This window comes from Uloborus diversus, chromosome 3, assembly GCF_026930045.1.
Source record: "Uloborus diversus isolate 005 chromosome 3, Udiv.v.3.1, whole genome shotgun sequence".
In the NCBI taxonomy this organism is placed as follows: Eukaryota; Metazoa; Arthropoda; class Arachnida; order Araneae; family Uloboridae; genus Uloborus; species Uloborus diversus.
The window spans coordinates 48,755,318-48,775,529 of NC_072733.1; the positions used below are offsets into that span (position 1 = coordinate 48,755,318).

Below are 20,212 nucleotides of genomic sequence, written 5' to 3' on the forward strand. Positions count from 1 at the left end.
CAGTATCAACGCGTTTTGATTTTACAGCCTTTTGAAATTTGGCGATTTTACATTTTTTGTCATTTTTGAGACACTCAAACTGAGATGTTGTTGTTTACGAAAAAAATATTTCTTGGTAACTAATGCTATAATCTTTTTGAAAATTTTTACACAAAATAGAAAGACTTTGAACATGTTGATAAAAAATATTTCAATAATCTTATTTGCACAAAAATTTTTTAAAAAATTAGAAAATTGAAAATTTTGAATTTTTTTTTCAAAAAAAGGTGTTGACAAAAAACTGAATTTCAACAAAAGGGTCAGCTTTAAAAATCATGATTTTTTTAAAAAATGATCATGAATATGTACTCTAACTTATCCAATGAAAAACATTAGGGGACTTTAAGGGATTCTGCCCCCCTGCCCCCATTCTGGAAAAAAAAGCATAAAACATCATACAATTTCTTCCATATTCTTAAAAACAGAATTGTCAACAATTATGACAAAAATTCAAATATAATGTGTTGAATATGGAACTCAAATATAAAAAAATATACTTAAGCTTCTATTTTATTTGAAATAGTTTAAAATTTGTCAAATCAACCACAAAAATGGGATTTCAACACCTACCATCTAGATTTTGATGAAACTTGGTATACTTCCTTATTTTGTGGTTAAAAGCAACCCCTTAGATTTTTTTTTTTCAATCTCAATGTATTTTAATTTTATAGACTTTTGAAATTTTTCGATTTTGCATTTTTTTGTCATTTTCAAAGACACTAACTGAGCTGTTAATGGGGGAAAAAAATTTTTCTCAGCAACTAATGATATTACCTTCTTGAAAATTTTCATAAAAAATTTTAAGACATTGAATATTTTTATAAAAAATATTATAATAATCTTAGTTTATACAAAGAATTTTTTAAAAATCAAAAAGTTAAACATTTTGTTTTTTTTTTGTTTTTTTTTTGGGTCAAAAAAACCATTGTTGAAATTCTAAATTTTTAACATCAGGGTCAGTTTTAAAAATCATGATTTAAAGAAAAAATGATCATGAGTATGTGCTTTAACTTTTCCTATGAAAAAAGTTATGGGTCTTTTAGAGGTTCTGTCCCCTCCTCCCCCCTAGAAACAACGAAAGCATCATAGAGAAAAGTTTTTCCATGTCTTTGAAACAAGAGTTCCCAGCAATTATTTAAAAAATTTAAATATAAAGTGTGTTAAATATTGAACTCAAACATATAAATTTAATATTCAAGCAATTTTTTTATTTGAAATAGTTAAAAATTATTACAATTATTATATTAAATATAGACATTCTGAAAATAAGATATCATGAAATTCAAAAGTTGCAGACAACAATATCTGCATATGGATTACTGCATTTTAGTCCAGACAAGTTAAAACAAAAGTAAAGTCTTAACACTAATTCATAATCATGCAGTTACTAGTACTTTCAGGATCCACCCTCCCCCCCCCTTACGTTTGAGAAAAATTGTTATCGTGGAACTGCTTTTCCATTATAGTTTTACTGCTATACAATGACAAATTCATCCTTTTAATTTCTTGAAATTACATTTAACACCCCTTAAAAATTAATGGCCTGATTGTTAAGTAATAATATGACTAAATAAAGTAAATTACCTTTCCCCCTCCCCTCAAAGCAAATGAAGAAATAAATTAGTATTTATGCACCTCTCGTATTCAATGGATTTTTATATTTTTTAATGACAATTGGAAAACAAATTATTATTTGCATGGAAATTTTTTTTGTCCAGATGCCCCCCACCCCCCAGCTTAATGACATAACTCGCAACCTTTCCTCAACTTACTGGGGTTCCAAAATTTTTTATCACTTATGCTTATTAATGCTTAACATTCACATTATGAAAATTAATTCCAGTAAATGAATTTTTTATTATTTTTGTTTTCTTTCTTTTAAAAAACAATAATAGATTTGAATATCTTGTGAGGAATAAATACATAATTGTTGAAAAGAGATAAAAGCTTCTTGTTAGTCAGGTCTGCTAAAAAAACAAGTCCTGCTCACACTTGTTTAGAAAACAAGTAATGGTGCCTTCTTTCTCTACAGGCCTCCCATGGAGTACATTTTAGCCTACCCTATCAGAATTGCACCAACAGCACAGAGTGGTTGCTGACTCCCCTGGATAAAAGATAGAATTCTCAGAAAGAACTTTTCTAAAATTTTTAGAAAAGGTTAATATGAAAGAATGAATTGAACTAGAATAACAATTCGGTGTTGACTTATAGGAGTTCTAGCAAAATGTGTGTCAAGCTAGAAAGCTTTTCAACCATTGAAGTTAGCATTGGGCAGACCCTAAGAAAAATAAATGTAGAGTTACCTGGATTATCAGTGTGTGCAGTTACTGAAGTTTCACTGTATTTAAACTGGAATTATACATAATGTTTATAAATCATTTGTAGAAAATAAAAAGTGGCTTAAAAGAACATACTGCCCTTGAAAAAACTAAGGCAGCAGTTGAAAGAGGGATCAAGAAAAAGAAAGTGTATTTTAAATAAAAAGTAGTTACCAATCTCACAGTCATAATATAAACAACTAACTATAAACGTAAACCATACAGCTTGCTGATCAGCTGTCATCTAATACCAGCTGTTCCTTTTTGGGGGCTAGTAAAGCAACCAAAGTTAGGGAGGTGACAGGCAAATATATTAAAAAGAAAACAAAACATCTAAAAAAATTACTAGTGAAGTGTAACCATTTTAAACTCATACCCAATAAATTGCTATGTTAAACCAAATCCAAGTTTCAGTTTGATATTGCATTCGATTAATAAATCAATTTAAAAGCTCTGAGCTGGTATTTGTAGGATTTTTAATACTTTGTATAAACTGCCAAGTTATAAATTAGAATTAGATAAAAAGTTTTAATTTCTATATTGCCGTTTAACAATAATTTTTAGTATGCATAAATTGTTGTAGGAAAATTTCGAATTTTGCGATATTTTATTTTTATTGTTAATTATTAATTAATTTAATTAATTATTTACAATTCGAAAAAATCTTGAGTATTTAAATGTTTACATTTAAGTTCAAACACCAATGTATTTCAATATTTAAATTTTCTTTAATGCAATTATTAACTTAGCTTGTAATATTGCGATCAACTTTTTTTCATTAATCAAAATAAGGGGCAGGGGGGCCAGAATTCCTCAAAGTCTCCTAAAGATTTTCATTTTATATGTTAGCACACATGTTAATGATCATTAAAAATATATATAAATTATTTTAATTTAGACCCTCATGCCAAAATTTTAAAATTTTGACTATCATTTTTTTATTGAAAAAATTTAAAATTTTTCAGCTTGTTAATTTTTTTTAATTGCATAATATAAATTTAGATTTTTGACATATTTTTTTCTGAAATACTTGAAATCTTAATATTTAATATAAAAATTTTCAAAATTTTTTTATCTTTAGTTATTGAGAAATAATTTTTTTTGCAAACAGCTGCTGTTCATTCTCAGAGAACTGTAAATGACAACTAACGCAAAATCGCAAAACTTTGAAGGGCCAAAAAAATAAAAACTATTTTTAATAGAGAAGAAATACTTTATGAGGTTACTTAGGACTGTGAAAAGTAGAAGTATACAAAGTTTCATTGGAATCTGAGATGGTGGGTGTTGGGGTGTGGTTGAACTGACATGGAATGACCCCAAAACTGTTTTGAAATCGAAACTCTAGCTCACTTATACAATAGCTATATAGCTGAATCTTTGATAAGCACTGAACTTTAATATCTCGCGTGTTAACCATTTCATCAGGTATTATCTTTATTAATAACAGCATCTTTATCCTGCTTTTTTTTTCCCCCCATCTACGAATCAATGATTTAAATAATTTCCTCTGTTATAACGTTCACTCACTTGTGTTTTTACTACTCCTCACTGTTTAATGGTATTTCATTAATAAATGTAACTGGATTACTTTGCAAAATGTCCGAAGTTTCCGCATTTGAAAACTGCGTATTTGAATATATATATATATATAAATATCACGGTTAAAAACATTTTTTTTAAGATTCTTTTTGTTCTTTGGTTTTTAATTTAGCATGTTTCCTTTATTTAAATTCATTCAGCCTTTCTTGCTTGTCACTCATTTTAATTTTCCTCCGAGACTTAATATTAACAGAAAGAAGTTTTTAAATAATATAAAGTAAAAAAGAAAATAAACGTCAATCATTCAAAAAGCCAGTACTACTGAATAAACTTTAGTACAGCACTAAAAATCTTAAATCAAACTCCAATCCTCATGGGACTTCTGGATAAACGCAACGACACTTTCTGAAATCGACACTTTCTGAAATCGACACCCACTTTTCGTATTTACTTACTATTTTACGCTGATCAATTACCATGACTGAAAAACATTAAAATTCCTAAAATGTGTGAAAGTAATCATTGCTTCAAGAAAGTAATCAATCATCATCAATTACTTCAAGACTAAAAAAAATCATTTAAAACGTGTGGTTAAAGCAAAATTTGCCGCCCCTGAAAATTTTGCTGCCTTAGGCAGCTGCCTACTCTGCCTATTGGGAAATTGGGCTCTGTTATCAGTGTGGTTAACCTTGCAGAAACAATTTGTGGAGGATTTTGAAATTTTGTGGAGCAACAGGGTATATCTATAAAAATCATTAAAAACTAAACCCAACCTAATACGTTTGAGCTTTGATGGTCATTTTCAGCACTAGCATAAAAATGATTATTTTTAAATTGATGAAAAAGTTTTAAACACTTTGTCATGATTTGAGAATATAAGCATCTTTAATTTCCTATATTAACATGTCTGTCATAGTAAAATAGTACAGTATAATTAAAATAATTTTGACTTTATTAAGATTTTCAAGAGCTATATCTTTGGTAAGCCTGATAAGCATTAAAACTAGATTTGAAGATTGATGTGGCTTAAATTAACTCTGATGGAATAGGATAAACATTTTTGAATGGGCGTGGCAGTTTTCATTAAAAAAAAAAAGTATAAGGGTTGAAAGTATTAGTCAACAAACAAGTATTAATGTCTAAGCAGTAGAGTAGCACAGCAGATAAAAATGAGAGAGTGTTACAGAAGCGGATGCAATCAGATTTCAAAAGCTACATCTAACGATTGCACCCACCATCACTCTCCAACATTTCCCCCTCTACTCCTATTTCACCTTCTTCACCAACAACAAAATGTTCCTTACTTCTTTCTACTCTTTCTACTTCTCTGTAGAAAGTGTGCCTCAGCAAGAATCCTGATGGAAGGTCGGGACAGAAGGGAGGTTGAGGGGGTATTTGCGCGATTGCTAGAAAGGGGCTGTGAAATGGGCATGGCAAAACAATGAGTGTACAAGTCTTCAGCAAAAAATAGAATACATACAAGAAGGGTTGAAAATAATACTCTACAAAAGTTATAAAGATTTAAATGATAAGATGGCATAGTAGATGAAAATGAGCGAGTGTTATGGAAGCAGATGCAATCAGATTTCATATGCATAAACGATGACGCTTTCTAAGTCATTCTCGAGCCTTTTTCTCTCCCCACCCACAAAACGAAGTTTCTTTCTTCTTTCTACCTTAGAAAGAACACGTGAGTCAGCAAAAATCCTAACGGGAAGGATGTGATCGCGATCGATCGCTTGAAAATGCTCGGCAGCCGGGAAATGAAAAAAATACAAAAAGGGGAAAATCGCCGAAGACTTTCATCCCTGTATTTAGCAAAATTTCTACCATCTCGTACACAAGTCTTATTGTTTTAAGTGTGACTTGTTGAATCTAATAATTCAGAATTTTTGGAGAACTCAGACATAACTTATCTGGATTTCAACGTTGCTCTTATGTAGCCATATCATAATTTAAATTCATGCTTTAAGCGAAATCTTCATCACTTACTTTGTGCACCCTTCGATGGCTTGTGTATCCCAAGGAAATATTTTTTCTGGTGTAATACCTGTTTTAATAAAATTTTAAGGTCTTCGTTAGTAACTTTTCAAAGAAAAGGTGGAAAAGATGAACTTGTTATGCTCCAACCAATAATCTTTGTGTAAAACAGCGGCTTCAAAATTTAGTAATGGAATGACAAAGTTTCTTTTTCTATGGGTGAAAATATCAGAATCTCTGGCTTTTAAAATCCCTAGTTCTCATATGTGCCTCCTTTAATCAAATTTAACTTTAAGCAAAGCCACGTATCTTCTCCAAACTCTGGATCAGCCAAAGACATTAGTGAATAGCATTGTTTCATATCTAAATGAACAAAAAATTTCACTGGACTACTTAGGCAAAATAGGTTATGATGGTACTAAAATTTATACCAGGTGGAAAGTTGGTACGATAAGTCGATTCATAATTTATGTCGGACGAACATTGCAATAAGCCATTTGTTGATTTCATTTCATCAAATTATTTTTTAGTCTTTTTTTCCAGCATTAATAGTGAAACCAGTTCAATTTTTTTTTCTGGACCAATACTAGAATGTCTCAGAGGTTAAGAAAAACTGCCAATAATAAATTTCAGAGTAATTGACTGTACAAGGTACAATTACAGAATTATACAGAAAATGCTTGAGTAAGGATCAAAGGTATATTTTGGAATAGTTAAGCAATAAAGTCTTGCAACTGTCCAAATGATTGATCAAATCTTAAACACCGGCCCAGTCTCACATTCCAGGTGGATCACTAGTGCAAATAGACTTAAAGTAAATGTAACAATTCCATCACACACATTATTATTTTTATCTTGAAATGTTACATGCCAGTCTAGTTTGAAATAAAGAACTGCAAAAACTTCATGAACAGTCCCATTCATGTTTACAAAACAATTTGCCTGAGAACCTGAAAGCAAGTTGTTATATCCTGTTGTTGAAAGAAACTTTCTTTGCTCATCCCGAAAACTTATTGATAGCCATGGTTTTTTGATGAAAGGGGGCACATATGAGAACTAGAGATTTCAAAAGGTTTCAAAAGCCAGAGTGCCTGTCTCTACAGGCAAAAACATCAGAAACTTTGCTAGTCTGTCACTAAATATCGAAGTCATTGATTACACAGAGATTATTGCTTGGAGCATGACAAAGTGACAAGTTTGTTTTTCTTTGAAAAATTACTAAGAAAGACAGTAAATATTTTATCAAAACAGGTACTACACCAGACTTGGATGTAAAATTATTCCCCTGCCATTACGCAAGCCATCGAAAGATGGAGGCTTTGCTTTAAGTTTGCTAATAAAATGAGCTAACTAAATGAGATCAATTTATACCCATGGTTTCCAAAAAGATTATAAATTAGGTTCAACAATAAACTTTTTAAAAGATAAGACTTGTGTACTGGGTGGTAGAAATTTTGCTAAATATTTTATCGTCTTCTATTATCTGAAAATGGATTATTGCTGTAAAGAATGGGACTTCTGCAGGACCGTCAAAATCGATAAATAAATCAATGTTTATGTGCAATATAGTGCTTTTTAAAAGTTTTTTATAGTACTGAAAAAAAAGAAAAAATATATAAGTTTTTTTTTTTTAATTTTTTAGAAAAGATGAAATTCTCCATTTTTTTTCAATTTTTCAGGCTTATTCTTGTATTGTAGGACAGGGGGGGACTTGAAGGTAATAATAAATTTTAATATTTGTTTTAAATTTCTGTAGGCTTCACCGATCGCAACGTATCTGGGCGGTCATTCCAAGCTTGTCAACTTGAGAGATTGAGATTCTCGCTCACGTGATCGGTTGTGATGTAGAAATGTCACAAAGTAGCATTTTAATCTATTTGAATTTAGCTTGCGGCTAGGTTCGAGTAGATTAGAATACTACTTTGCGGCATTTCTTCGTCACAACCGATTACGTGAACGAGAATCTCGATCTTGCAAGCTGACGAGTTTGGAATGACCGCCCTATTTTAGAACATTAAAAAAAACATTGACACAACATTTTTATAAAAATCCGTAAAAAACATAAAACTTTCAATTTTTCCAAATTTTCAGGCTCGTTGCCAGATTGGAAGATATGCGATTTTTAAAAAAAAAATTTTTTTGTTTTTTAAGTCCTTACCAATTGCAACTTTTCCACGCTATAGCAACTCGCAAAAAAAAAATTTCGTTTTTTTTTTACTCCCGTGTGGAGCGAAAAAAAAATGAAACATTATGCATAAGACATACATATCAAGCTCAAAAACATATTCAAAAAGGCTGAAAATACAGTTAAATTAAAAAATTCACTTGTAACCTTAACAAGTTACAAGTGAATTTTAAAGAGCTACTTATTATCTATATACAGTAGGCGCCACTTAATGTGATCACTTTGGGAAAAATAGAATTTGATAACAATAACCGACTGATAACAATAACCGAAAAGAATCCAGGAGACACAAAATAATGATTTTTTTTCAAATTAAGATGCATTTATTTTGGCAACCTCAAATTAAAATCACAATGACTCAACTGAACGCAGTTTTAAATTATAAATTATTAAATTAACAGAGTGGAAATATCTGAATTATAAAAAGTTAAAGCTAAATTATGCAATTTTTAATCATATAGTAATGGGTGAAGTTAAATATGATCGCGTTTTCCCTAACATTCGTAAACCAGTTTCAAAGCACATTCAGCTTTTCTATCTTTTCCAGCATGGTTTTGCTTGTTTAAATTTAATTTCGTTTCTTTTTCAATCTCGACACAATTCTTTAATAGTTTACAAAGTAATGGCAACAATGGAGATCCTATATCAATGCCTGCAACATGTCCAGCGACTTAATTTTTTTAGTTGCAAAAGAAAGTTTTCTTAGGGGGAGTCTTTGGTCACTGGGGGGCGAACTTTCTGTAGCTTCATTTCTAAAAAAATTTTGAACTACTATTGAAAACCACAAAATTGCTACACAGAAAGTTAGTCTCGTCAGGGTTTGCCTATGTATTTCTGTTAATTGAGGAACAAAAATGAGGAAAAAATTGAAAGTTTATGAAAAAGTGATAACAATAAACGAAGACGCTGATTACAATATCTGACTTTTTTAACGTGTGTTAACATACAAGTGTTTCAGGACTTCGTGATTCTGATAACATTAAGCAAATGATAACATTAACCGTGATCACATTAAGCAGCGCCAACTGTATTGTTCTTTGGTATGAATAAGTTACTTATTTGACCTTATATATAGGCATATATGTTATATACTGAACTACTTGATTAACACATCTGAAGATCAAGCAAAGGCAACATTAAAACCTTATTTTTAACTGTTACATATGTAATCATAAAAATAATAATGATATTACAATGATATAAAATTGATTTTGAGAAATGATGTCATAAGAAAAGGAATTTTAAAATACATGCGAAAAAAAATTAAATTAAAAATAATTCATAACTCAAACATTTTTTGAACCAGATAATTCAAATAATTGACATGATTGCCAAAATTTTAAGAATGACTTAAAAAATGAAAAAAAAAAAGCCTGAATTTGAGAAACTTGAAATGTTCTCCAACCAAAATTAGAGATCTTCTGTCCTAAAATCTTAAGAAACCCAAGATAAAAACTGGTAAACAGTATTAATTTTTACAGATGGCATTGGCTTAAATAAACTTGGATGCAACTGGATTGACATTTTCAAGAGGGCGTGGCAAGAAGATGAACTTGCAAGTCCTTTTCCATGGCAAATAAAAGATAAGAACGGTTGAAAATAATGGTCAATACAAAATTATTGATGTCCAAGTGGCAGAATTACATAGTTAATAAATACAATCAAGTTTTTCCAAAGCGGATGGAATCGTATGCTCGCTTTTAGAGCAGAAAAGTACATTTAGCGGTCTTTTGTAAGTTTTGATCAGGATCGACGATTGCTGCAGTTGGCACATCCCTGTTACAAATGAACTTTAGCTTATTTCATAATATTGCAGCACTGGTAGAAATTAAGAAAACGTGGCAATTGCTCCATGAGACCAGTAACTGGTCCAAACAAACTATCACTCATTCGTTTACATGTCCCTATCACACTAAAAATTTATAATTCAAGTTAACAAAAAAAACTAAAAAAACTACATTTTTGTATAGAAAAATATAAATTAAGAATCATTTAATGAAAAAAAGTTAATACATTGGAATACTCAGTACATTGGTTACAGCCTAAAGAAAAAGAAAATGCCCAATTAATGTCCCTTCAGGTAAGGTTTTTGAAACATCATTTTGTAAGTTCGCCTTTCTTATTATTTTCCATTCAAGCAGGACTTCAGATATTTATATATCCTCAAAATTCCGTAACATACCTTCAATTTCAGAATCTCCAATGCCTGCTTCAATGGCCATTCACTCAACGACAGAATTTTACTTACTGAAATCAACTTCCATGAATATCAATAAATGATTCTTTTAAGTTGTTAAATGATAATGCGAATGAAATGTTGGAAATAGGAATTTTTATCATTGACGTGTGAATGTCTTTTTTCTTCTTCTAAGGGAATTTCAACTTACTTATTTTGTGTTTAATTATTTCCAAGTTTTTTTCTTCTGCTTTTTTGTCTAGAACTTAGAAGAAACCCAAACTACATCTGCACATGCATAAGAGTGAAATAATGTTGTGTTGAGATTTTGAAGTGTTATTGACATTTTGCAGACAACATACAGCTTCACTAAGTTTTAATGCTGCATGAATTAATGAAGGTGTAGTCAGCAACTTAAAGGGAGCAAGGAATACAACAACTGCATCAGTTTCGGATCTTAAAGAGCAAATTTACCCTCAGCACATATTTCTCAAAAACTATTGAGAGTAGTATTTATATGAGGGACTCAACAAGTTCCACCAACTCTGGTGAGAACCAATTGTTAAACTCCCAGAGATATACAAGTGTCCTTAAGCTGTTCTCTGTTCAGAAAACTGTTCTGATAGAATTTATACACTTTAAAAAGCAAGTCTTCAACATTCTTATGTACCTTAGACTGCACTATACAGTTAATTTTTATGACATCAGGATGTTCATTCACAATTCTGGTACTTACTCAGTTTTGCATCCTTCTATTACAGCAGCACCATCAGCAACTAAGAATAACAGCTTTTCAAATGGGGCTTCTGTTGCAGAAAAAAACTTTTTCGGAATTTGATGAGCAGCGTTGCTCCTAAAATTCTGTTACTGCGGAGCAGTTTTAGGACAATTCAGGGATGAGAGTGGTCAGGGAGAAAAAGGAGGAAATTAAAAAAAAATTTCGTAAAAGGGATGATATTCAAAAAAATTTCGTGAAAATGATATCAAAAAGTAAATCAAAACAGAACCTGGAAGCCATAATATTCAAAAATTCAATAAAAAATGGCTAATTTACCACTTTTAAAGGTAATACGTATTTAATTAAGTGTATGCAATAATTTTGTACAATTTGCTGCATTGTACCATTTCTCACAAGAGTATTTATTCCTAGATAAATCTTAACTTTGAAAAAGAGGCAACAATTTATAACCCCTGAGTCCTTGAACAAAGGGTTGGGGGAGTCGGGTCAATCTTGGCTGCATCACACAATATTGTCAACTTTTCATATTCTTTAGAGAAAAATACATTTTTTTCATTAAAAACATTTGAGTTTATAGTGTTAAACGAGTGAGAACATAAATTTTAAAATTAGTAATTAGTAATAGTTTGTAAAGTAAAAATTTACAATAGAGAAAAATCTAAAATTTTTTTTATGTGGTAGAACATACTTTTCATAGTAAGAATTGAAAATAAATATGTATGCATATAAATGATTTATTATCTTTTTCCTTGCATTGGAACTCAAAATTTGTTTTTAAAACTTCCTAATACAATTTTGCAATCAAAAAAACAACTTGAAGCTGCCTCATTTAATCATGAAATCTCAAAACTTTTAACAGGCTGTAAAGCCTAAACCATTTGAGATTCACCATAAATATTTTTTACACTTTCTTAAATACACAAAAAAAGTAACCATGTCAAGTTTCAATAAAATTCAAGACTGTGGGTGCAAAAGTCATTTTTTGATTAACTTTTGCATTTTTTCTAAAATAAATTAAGGTAATAAAAATATTATAGAAATGATGATTAAAATAAGCAGATATAAGGTAGCAAACAGTAAAAAACCACCCAATATTAAAAGTAATTGAAATATTTGCAGGATGCAAAAAGATTGAACTCTCAAGTGAGGCATGCAACTTTCTGTGCGGCACGTGTTTAGACGTCATTGGCATGATTCCAAAACATACGTTTTTGGCAGATATTTCGGAGAATGAAAATTCAAGGGGGAAAATAGAAAGAATAAGAAATAGGGGATCAAAAAAATTTTAAAAATCATATTTTTTTCCGATTTTTGAGAAAAATAAGACCTGAAAGAGGCAAAAAAAAAAAAAAAAGGAGGAAAAGGAAGAAAGGTTTAAGAAGAACAACAGAAAAAGCAGGAAACCTCTCATCCCTGACATCTGCTAAATTACACTTTTGACAAGAACACAAATAAGGTTTAAGATATGCATATACTGATTTTAAAAAATCAGATTCAAAAAATTATCTAAAACCATCAAGTATATGTGCCAGTACACATTATTTTCTAATGAACACAGATCATAAAAATGCTATGTGCTGATCAAAAAACACAGATCTCACTCTGCTACTACGAAAAGCATGTTAATGAATAATCTAGCAAGCACTCTACTGGAAGGGAGAGGCGAGAGAAAGAGCGGAAAGGTCACATGATATGAGAGGAGCAAAGCAACTATGCACACGCTCTAATCTTGTTCTACAGTGAGTGACCTTGGGCGCTCCTTTGCGATCAGACCTCCCTCCAAACTGGATGATTCAGCAGTTTCTCATTCCATGAAAACTAACTCGCATACGCTGGGCGCCATAGTCTTCTGACAAAGATCATTCATGTTTGGCTGGGAAAAGGGGGGAGGGGAGAATGAACCGATGCTTGTACGGGCACAATAAACAAAAAATATAATTTCTAGGTGAAAAATAATGTTAAACTTTGCAATTAAAAAATAATCAGTAATTTTTTTTTGCATCGCAAAATTTGCGATGCAATTTATGATATTGAATTGCATTTTATACGTTTTGAACCGCAAACTGTGATGCGATACCGATTTATTTCCTACGCTGATGAGAATGTCTTTGAAAAAGTAACAAATAATTTGTTGATTATATTTTGGTAATACAAACTATACAATACAATAAAAATTATCCCCTAAAATGTTTATGAATAAAAAGTTAAAACTTATAACACATTGAGAAAACTTATGGAACAGAGAAAGTGCTTTAAAGCTTACCAATTATGTTACCTAAGGCCCAAACAGCCTGCTCACAGACATTTTGATGAGGTGATTTCAACAACTCTAAAAAAAGCGGAACTGCACCTAAATGAGACAAAATAAAAGGAGTTTAAAAAATGAAATTCCTTCTCAATAAACTGTAACAAAGGATTAATACATAAATATTTAAAATACCAGTATTTACAACAGCTGTGGTTTGCTGTGATGTCCCAGATGCTATGTTTGTCAAAGCCCAAGCTGCTTCAAACTGTAACGAAGGGCTTTAAAAAAAAGGCAAAAATTAGAAATTGCTTTAATTCAAGTCATAAGCTTTGTTAAGTTAAACTTGTTATAAACTTATGCTTATTTAACTTTTTTAAAAAACCTTCCAATTAATTATTTTATAAAATTTATATTTTTATCCTCTCCCCCCCCCCCCCTCCTTTGGATGGCATTAGGGAAAACTTTCATTTGGGTAAAAAACTGGCTGACCGGAAGGAAACAAAAGGTAGTTGTAAGGGGAAATTATTCTAATTGGAGTGAAGTTTTAAGCAGGGTTCCTCAAGGATCAGTGTTAGGGCCTGTTTTGTTCTTTGTTTTTATGAACGATATTCACAAAAATATTTCTGGGAACATGAATTGTTTTGCTGATGATGTCAAAGTTATGGGGACTGTAGAAAATGAAGAACAAGCAAAACAGCTGCAGGAGGATCTAGATCATATTACGGAGTGGGCTGATAAATGGGGTATGGCTGTTAATGTTGGGAAATGTCAAGTGCTACATTTAGGACATGGAAATAAGTGTACAAGTGATTATTTGCAAGGTTCAGTCATTAGTCAGGCAGACAAACAATTCTAAAGAAGTTCTTCTGCCCTTATATAGAAGTTTGGTAAGACCTCATTTGGAGTATGCTGTTCAATTTTGGTCTCCTTATCTTAAGAATGATATTAATGTATTGGAAAGGGTTCAAAGGCGGGCTACAAGGCTAATAAATGGACTCTCTCATTTAGACGACGATTCCAGGCTTAGAATGCTAAAAATGTACAGTCTTGAGCAAAGAGACTGAGAGGCCATGATTCAGTTGTTTAAATTTATTAAAATGAAAGGTGTTATGGGGCTAAAGTTTAGCACTGAAAACAGGACAAGGGGTCATTGTTTTAAGCTATTTAAATCTCAGGCAAATTTAATAGGCTTAATCTCAGGCCCCTGCTAAAATTATTTTAGCAGGGTAGTCGAACCTTGGAACAGCTTACCAGAAGAGGTGGTAATGAGCAATAGTTTTAAGAGGGCCATTGATTTTCACTGGGGATTGTAAATTGACTAGGACCAGTCTAGCTGGGCCCAGAGCCTGTTGCTGGTCGTCACTTTTGTATTTGTATTACTATGATAATTAGTAGGAACACCAAGATTATTTTTGTTTACAAATTTTTCATAATTTGGTTTGTGCTTGATCACACACACAAATTCAGCTGTAAATCATCCTCAACAATAAGCTTGCTTCTATGCTAGCAATTCAGTTAAGTTAAGCAAGTAAACACTATTTTGCACAACATAAATCCCTGCAGAAGGTTCACAGCAATGACTGTTAGTTTGTGTTCTTTCTCAACACCAGTCCAAAAGTTAAGTAACTAAGTGTTGGAATAGCTTTTGTTTTAATGTAGGATCACACTATATTGCTTGAACTTTGCTGTTGCTTAATTCTAGCATTAACAATATAATTTCATATGTCTTTTTGTTAAAGAACCACATACACCATACAGACTTTAGCGTGCCACAAGGGATAATCATATCAACGATTGAGAACTACTTCTATTGGACATGTGATTTAAAAAATAAGTTTTATATAATAATATTTGACAACTTACAGCTAACACAGTAATGGCATCCTCACCACAATTCTATTTTATTGCATTAAAAAATTTGCATTGCTTATTTTAGATCATTTTGAATAAGCACTTACTTGTCATGTTGCTTCAAACATTGTACTAATACAGGAAGAATACCAGAATTAATTAAATCATCAATGGGTGGATTGCGATCACAAGACAATAATTTTCTGAAAATTAAATTAAATTCAATTCAACATTAACATCACAAAATATAAAAGCAAGTTTAATTTCTGAATTTATTTGAAATCTTAAATTTTCAACACACTTAGGAATTATAACATAGTTAGCAGGGTTTCCGCTACGGTCGCATTTTTCGCAAAATGCGAAAACACTATCTCAATTGCGCAAACAAAGTAAAGCATTTTCGCTTTTTTGCTCAAACAAAAAAGAAATTATTTAAAAAAAAGAGAGAGAGAGAGAAAAAATGTATAATCCAAGAGAGGAAGCAGCATGACGATAGTCAACTTAATCTTTTTAAAATCTTAAGCTAAGATTTTAAAATTACTATGAAGTCACCAACACTTTGTCTTCCGGCATTATGTACTTCTCAATAGCATAGATAGTAAATAACTCTCAATAACTGCATTATTAGGAGGAAGAGAGTGCAAGGTTCTAAAACCCAAATATGTAGTTTTTTTTAATTTTACGTTAAAAAAAATAGCTGCTGTACTTATTTCTTTAAGTATGCCATAGAGATGAAATAAGAATTTTATTTTGAACTGGAGATGGAAACACTGAGACATTTAGAAAGATATGCGAATATGTAACACTTTAGCATTTTGCTAAAACTTTTCCCACAATTTTAGCTTTTATGCTAAAGAACTATTGAAGATAACTTAAACCCTGATAGTTAGCCATTGAATTTAAGGGTTTGAGATACTTTTGAAACTTGTTAACAAAGTATGGCTCCATTTGAGCAATTCTCATGTGCATGATATTCAGTAAAAGCATACGAAATGTGGAATGCAAAAAGTACTTTTTTATTTCAGCTCAATAGACTTTGCACAGTAAACTCCCAACTATCTACAGAATAGGGTGGCGTGGTAACTGCAGATAAGCAAATTCATGGATAATCTGCTATTTAGATAAAAACAATGCTAGGGCTTACTACCAAAGGGCACGACCTTAAGGTGCTGCTGGATAGAGATCGAATTTGAAGGTTGCCCACCGCTTCACTCGAGATCCTTTTTTGACACGGCGAGAAGGCATGTGCTAAGCTCACATGATTGACAGGCAAACATCCAATCAGAAAAGGAATTGACACTGCATCTAGGACCCCCTCACATGTTATTTATTAGCTGCCATCCCAATAATGGACAACCTTCAGGGGTTGAGGTTTCCCCTTGTTGCTTTGACTTGTTTACTATTTACTACGCCTGCGGTCAACCCGGGGCTTTTAGGAAGACCCTCTGCTTCGCTATAAGACAGGAGATTTCCAGAATCGGTACATTGAGTTTAGAAAGACAGAACTTTTGCTACCACTAGAAATTTCGATTTGAAACAAAAAGAAATTTAAGTTTTGTAATGAGTTTTTCTTTACTGTTTTCTACCATTTTTGAACAATGGGAAAAATCATTTTAAATGCAAGATTTTTTGCTAAAAGACATTGAGAAAGTTAGCAAATTTTGTTGAAATTGGAAAAACGTATTTAAACTACATACACATGTATTATTTTACAGTAACACACGGATGAATAATACATTTTTACATTTTCTTTATTCTTAGATTCTTCGCAATCTAAAGCCGATTATTGTCGGTTGGAAAAGTGTAAGGTTTTAGAAGGGGGGCTTAGTTTTAACGCCCCATCTCCACCCCTTTTCCCTATTTCTTTTAGTTTTGGACAGTTTCAGGGCCATAATTTTTATTTGGACAAGAAGGGAGTATTTTAATACCCATTAACATTTCCATGAGGGTTTAGAAAGGTGCAACGTTCAAAAGCATGCGTATTTGGAGCAAGGTGAGAGTCTCGTATAGGCATTCCCCCAAAAATATTCAAACGATCATGAAAAATATCTTTTTTCCCGAGGTTTGTTTTACAATTCTTTCACTTAGTAATTCTTTGGTGTAAAACCTGAGCATCGGACTCACTCCTATGAGCCCCATGTTCAAAAAATATGTTTTAATTAAATTATTTTAATCAAATAATTAAGATTAAAAATGAAATTAAGTTTTTTTGCAATGTAAGATTGCTGCTATTCCATAGCTCACGGATCGCCGTCACTGTCATGAACTGCCTCCTAACACTTCTTGATATAGTGATAAAAGATGGGGGGGGGGGGTGCATCCATTAAAACACTTTTTTGCAACAAAAAACATTTTTTGGACATGGGCCTTATAGGAGTCCAAAACCCTGGTTTTACCTCGAAAAATGAAAAAAAAAAAAAAAAAATGGAAAACAAACCCTAGTATAAAACGTACAGCGTTTTCGATATAATTTTTATATATTAGGGGAAGACCATTCTTTCTGATTCTTATGTAAAACGTGGCCCTCCCTCTGATCCAAATATAACCACTGTTTTCTCCCATGATCCCTACTTATTTATTTATTCATTTGGCCGCACAATGTTATTTGTTATTTTCTATTTTTCGCTCCCTCCTGCTCACAGTTCGTGCAAATGAGCAGGATATGCAGCAATGGATCATATTCTTCACCACCCAAAACCTGGTGACAGGAATACTAATAAGGCGAATCACATTATTATCTCTTCTGTCATACCCATCGCTACACTGTTACCTGGTGACAAAAACTGTTAGTTGATAGCGCTTTATCATCAGTTAGACTATTTGATAAGGATGAAGTCACGATTGAGCTGATAAGTGTTATGTTACATCAAAAATAAGGGGAAAGCCGATATTTGAATTTTTGATCAAATGAATCAGTAAGTAAAAGGTTGAAAATAAATGAAATGATACTGAACGCACATAGGAATTTTGCAAGGGGAAGGTGCAAGATCGAAAGCCTCATTCTCATATCATACCCTCAATACGCCAAACATATTGACTTGATTTTGTCGATTCTTGAGAACGAAAAACAGTAAAAAGTAAACTATTGAATAAATAATTAGCATTATTTAACGAAATAAACTTAAATAAATTACCAGAGAGCAAATAATATAAGCATTAACTTTTCTCATAAGTAAAAAATGGATTCAGCAAAGCAAATTCATCGTTGCAGAAGCACCATATGATTATAGAATTTCATAGTATCTCATTTGATGTAATCTGTAACTACAAAACTAAAAACATGGATTTTTAGTGTATTCATTTATAATCACCAGTCTACTTGTTATAGGCAATTCGTTGCAGGAAAAGCGCACAATATTTTTAAAAATCTTTTAACATGAGGATTTTTTTTTTCGCTTATTAGAACTGAAATTATTGTTCGAAATTATTTTACGTACAAAATACATAGAATCGTTATCAACAGGGGAAAATAAAGCAAGACCTTCCCTTGCGTGCGCCACTGGCAGTAGCGTATTAATGGGGATATTTGGTAGGAGACTGTAATCCCTTCTCACATTTGGTCAAAACTTAAAAGCAGATTAAATTGTGGTCTGCAATGGTATGGAAAGGCTTGGAAGAAATAGTTTCTTTCTGAAATCGGGGGTTTTTTATTCTGAAAATTTATTACTTTCAAATTGAACCAGTCATACATATTTACTTAATTTCAGGATAAGAGGGCTGTGGCCATGTCCCCCTCCCCTCATGTGATTTGCAAAGCCATGGAAAAGCTTGGAGGAAATGGCTTCGTCCTGTTATCGAGGTTTTTTTACCTGAAGTTACTACTTTCAAATTAACACAGTCATATATTTTACTTCATTTCCAGGAATCGGAATGTCACTTTTTACCATTTCTCGGACTGTTGGAGGGACGCTCACACAAAAACTAACGGTCTAAAATATTTAAAAGTTTTTTTTTAACTACGTACATTATTCTTTTTTATTGTGTGTCTCGAAAATGAAACGAACATTTTTTATTTAATAAAAATATGCTCTTTTTTTAATGATGTGAAGGAAAACCAAATTATAGAGGACCCTTTTGAGATACTGCTTTTTGAACTTGAGACAAAATTGAAGAAATTGATTTTTGGCTCATTTTTCAGCTAGGATGATACAGTAATTATTTGAGCTATCGAAATGACACTTGCATACCTTTCGGACATAGCAACAGGCAACAAACGAGGAAAAAATTAACTTCAGAAAACTATTCTCTCAGCAGATACAAGCCGATGATGTATGGTTAGAATTAGTAAAAATGCGATTTTTAACCTACTTTGGCAGCAAATTGTGAAAAATCTACCATGCATAGAGCTTTTGCTATACAACTAGGTTCTTCTATCCCAAAAGTTGATCAGGATCACCAAATGAATGGCTCATTGCCAAATCGATTCTCTCCATTTTTAAAAAAAATCCTCCTTCCTGCTTTAATAGTGCTTTATCAATGTGAATTTATATTAAAGTTTTGGTTCAGTACATTTCTGACCAGATGATGGCAGAAAATGTACCATGAGGGCCTATTTACTCCTATAGATAATACCATCTTCCTCATTACTATTCCCTACCTTTTGTTTTATGGAGTTAGTCGATTTGGCAAGTGAGGAATCCAAATATCAGTATTGCAAACATCTCAGGTTGTAAGCAATGAAAACAAAAACTTGGTGATTTTGTCATTTCAATCGCCACGCGATAAAAAAAAACGAGGCCTTCACAGAACTGTGGACATTGGCAGAACCATTCGCCTTATGGAGCTATAATTTAGCAGAGTTTTATGCAAGAAATCAAGTGCTCTCCTAAGCAATATTTCTAGCCTTGGACCTCTTGCTGATTCCTAAGTGCACTACAAATAATCAAACTCTTTTTGAACACTTTTTGCGCATGGACACTTGTCCCCTTTTTGAGAACACATTCTTTGAAATAGGTATTTCAACCCTCCTGAGAACACTTTTCAAAATATTTTTTAAGCATGGACTCTTGTCCCCGTTTTTAGAACGTTTTTGAATAATTTTGAGAACACTTTGGATTATGCTTTTCGGAACATGCATTTTGTTCAGCATACATTTTAACGCACTTTTTTAACACTTCATGGCGCACATATTGGTATA

At 31.9% G+C, this 20,212-nt stretch overlaps 1 protein-coding gene across 1 annotated transcript in view; it reads right to left on the bottom strand.

Moving 5' to 3' along the window:
• LOC129219253 (importin subunit alpha-3-like) overlaps positions 1 to 20,212 on the bottom strand; it is a 202,417-nt gene that overhangs the window by 59,863 nt on the left and 122,342 nt on the right. The window contains exons 3-5 of the mRNA XM_054853581.1: positions 15,183 to 15,278; positions 13,417 to 13,502; positions 13,240 to 13,326 (exon numbers count right to left, since the gene is read on the bottom strand). Of these exons, the coding sequence (XP_054709556.1) occupies positions 13,240 to 13,326; positions 13,417 to 13,502; positions 15,183 to 15,278 (269 nt within the window). The remainder of the gene's footprint in view (positions 1 to 13,239; positions 13,327 to 13,416; positions 13,503 to 15,182; positions 15,279 to 20,212) is intronic.